The 2,902-nt window shown below is 39.7% G+C and overlaps 1 protein-coding gene across 1 annotated transcript; it reads left to right on the forward strand.

Annotated features, from left to right (window-relative positions):
* Window positions 1–603: 603 nt before the first annotated feature.
* On the forward strand, window positions 604–2,265 carry LOC143628292 (transcription factor TCP15-like). Its single transcript, XM_077097923.1, has one exon. The coding sequence runs from the start codon at window positions 1,148–1,150 to the stop codon at window positions 2,207–2,209; it is 1,062 nt and encodes a 353-aa protein (XP_076954038.1). The 5' UTR covers window positions 604–1,147; the 3' UTR covers window positions 2,210–2,265.
* Window positions 2,266–2,902: the final 637 nt, after the last annotated feature.

Here is a 2,902-nt window from a genome sequence, read left to right on the forward strand (position 1 = left end):
TACCTGACTGCCACCACCAGCTAATCATCATCGCCACCACCATCGCCGTCGAGACCCAACATTGCTGCCAGTGCAATTACAACCACCACCAACTGAACAGCAGCGCCACACTGCCGCTGCCACCACCACCACCACCTGACTACTACCGTCACCACCACAACTAACATCGTCGCCAACACCACCACCACCACCGCCACCACCACCACCATCATCTGACTGCCACCACTTCTTAAACATCGCCATCGCAACCACCACCACTGTCGTCGTCGTCACCACTACCATTTTCACCACCGCCGTCACAACCACCATCATCATCGCCATTGCTATTTTTTATTTTGGTAATTTTTTTTATATTTTAAGATAGGGGTGTTATGCTACCAAACAATATAAAGTAATAATTCATTATATATTCACAAGATAACCAAACAAGACAAATTAATGATAATAATCTATATTTCATGTATTTGTTCATTTCATTTTATTCCATTCTATTCCTTTGTTCATTTTATTTTCTTATCAAACAAACCACTGTTTAAATAGCGTCTCCTTTAAATAGTGATTTGAAGCGAAAATCAGGTTTAGAACAGTATTCAATTTCTACCATGATTGTTTCCCTTCATTGCAATACCCTTGATTGTATCCCAATATACTTATATTTTTATTTCTATACTTTAAGGAAAAAAAAAAGAAAAAGAAAACACAAGTGGATGTCGACTACAAATATACATGTACGCGTTGGGTGTTTATATTCAATCAATCATTTTCAAGTGGAAGGACTAAAAATGTAGGTTGACCAATACTTTATACACCAAATACATACTTTATCCTTCTTTTTCCCATTTCCATTTTGATTTCTTTTTGTTTTTTACATTTTAAAGCTCACCCTATAATTCCCACTCATTATCTTTGTTGCTTAAAGCTTGTCCTCCATCCTTATCCTCCCACATCTCTTTGCAAGCATCCATCAAATGTGAATCCATATTATTATTATTATTATTTCAAGAGAGAGACTGTTCCAATGTTCATGAAAGGGAAAGAAATCAAGACCCACAAAACCCTAATTCTATTCCAATAACTTTAGAAAGAGAAAGTGTGTGTTTCTTGTAGGTTTTAGTGTGTGTTTCTTGTATTATAATCTCATGTGATCATGGATGGCGGACATGATCATTTCCACCACCGCCCAAACTTCCCTTTTCAATTACTTGAAAAGAAAGATGATGAAACCACCACCTGCTCCTCCTCCGCCACCGCCACGGTAGCGTACGCCGACACCTCAAATATGCAAACAACCACCGCCAACACCACATCCTCCGGCGACCCACCAAAGAAACAACCACCAAAAAGGACTTCCACCAAAGACAGGCACACGAAAGTCGACGGCCGCGGACGTCGCATCCGTATGCCCGCGTTATGCGCCGCTAGGGTTTTCCAACTCACCCGCGAGCTTGGACACAAATCCGATGGTGAAACAATCGAGTGGCTGCTACAACAAGCGGAACCCGCTGTTATAGCAGCCACAGGAACCGGGACTATCCCGGCCAACTTCACTTCACTTAATATCTCACTCCGGAGCTCGCGGTCGAGTTTAACCGTCCCATCGCAGCTTCGATCCTGTTACTACAACCCTAGAAATCTTTTCCCGGAAAATTCTTCATCAAATCTATTAAACTTCGGATCAAATATGAACCTTAACCAGATGCTACAAGCAAAGCAAGAGATGAGGGATAATATTAATATTAATCAGGTCGAAGTACCCGAAACGGATGAGAACAGTATGACAAAAAGGCGGCTGCCGCTGGAGCAATTCGGAAACTATTTGATGCAGTCATCCACCGGGGCGATAACCGCGAGCCACCCGTCGGTTCCGGCGAACTTTTGGATGGCGGCAAGCCACCAACATCACCAAGTAATGAATGGAGACCCTATATGGACCTTTCCTCATGCATATAATAGCGCCGCGGTGTACCGGGCCCCGGGTGGCTCCGGTGGGTTACATTTTATGAACTTTCCGACACCGGTTGCGGTTGTGCCAGGTCAGCAATTGGGGACAGGAGCTAGTGGTAATGGTGGTGGTGGGTATGGTGAAGGACAATTGAATATGATTTCTGGGTTGAGTTCATATAGGCCAATGTTTGGTCCGGGGTCTTCTGAATCTCCGGCGAGTGGGTCTCGTGGTGGTGGTGATGATACGACCAGCCACAACTCATAGGGGATTCCCGCCCACACGATTGTGTTGTTAAATTTGATGTGTAAACACTAAACACACGTAAGGTTTGATATTCTCTATTTTTTTTTTTAAATATTATCAAAGGTCTTCTCGAGTATTTTGGCTTTCATTTTTAATTATTTCCTCATGAATGTGTGTGATTAATATAGCTAAGGTTTTCAAAGGTTTGGAAGAAAATGTGGATTTACATTGTTCTTAATCGATCTTTGATTACTTATATATAAATACTTAACTACGTGTTAAAATGATATCTTAAATATAGTTAATTACAAAGCAACATATCACATGTTAAATTATTTTAAATTTTAAAGTAGTATATATCTAAATGTATTTACCACCGTGATTTACATTCAAAAAAAAGACGCCTATGATGACCAATTGATTTTCTACCACAAGAATAATAGTTGGTTCATATCCTTACAAGTAAATGGTTGGTTCATATCCTTGTAAGTAAAACTTACAAGGTTGTTAAAAAAGATATCAAAATGAAACTCCGTAATTAATTAATAAGAATCATGAAATATTTGATTTAATAGTGATATCGTAAATTACCTTCACATTTTTCTTACTTCTTATGCACGGTTATATTGATTACTATCAGTGTTGTTATTAAGATTACGCCACACAATTTAAGCTCTAATTTAAATTTTTATAAAGTTAAGCTGGCTAATCATT

This window comes from Bidens hawaiensis, unplaced genomic scaffold (genome assembly GCF_021521415.1).
Source record: "Bidens hawaiensis isolate Kalapana, Puna unplaced genomic scaffold, B.hawaiensis_p1.1 tig00004864_1, whole genome shotgun sequence".
Classification (NCBI taxonomy): Eukaryota; Viridiplantae; Streptophyta; class Magnoliopsida; order Asterales; family Asteraceae; genus Bidens; species Bidens hawaiensis.

Bases quoted from the DNA above. Each gene is read 5' to 3' on its own strand.
- LOC143628292 (XM_077097923.1), top strand. From the start codon at position 1,148: ATGGATGGCGGACATGATCATTTCCACCACCGCCCAAACTTCCCTTTT.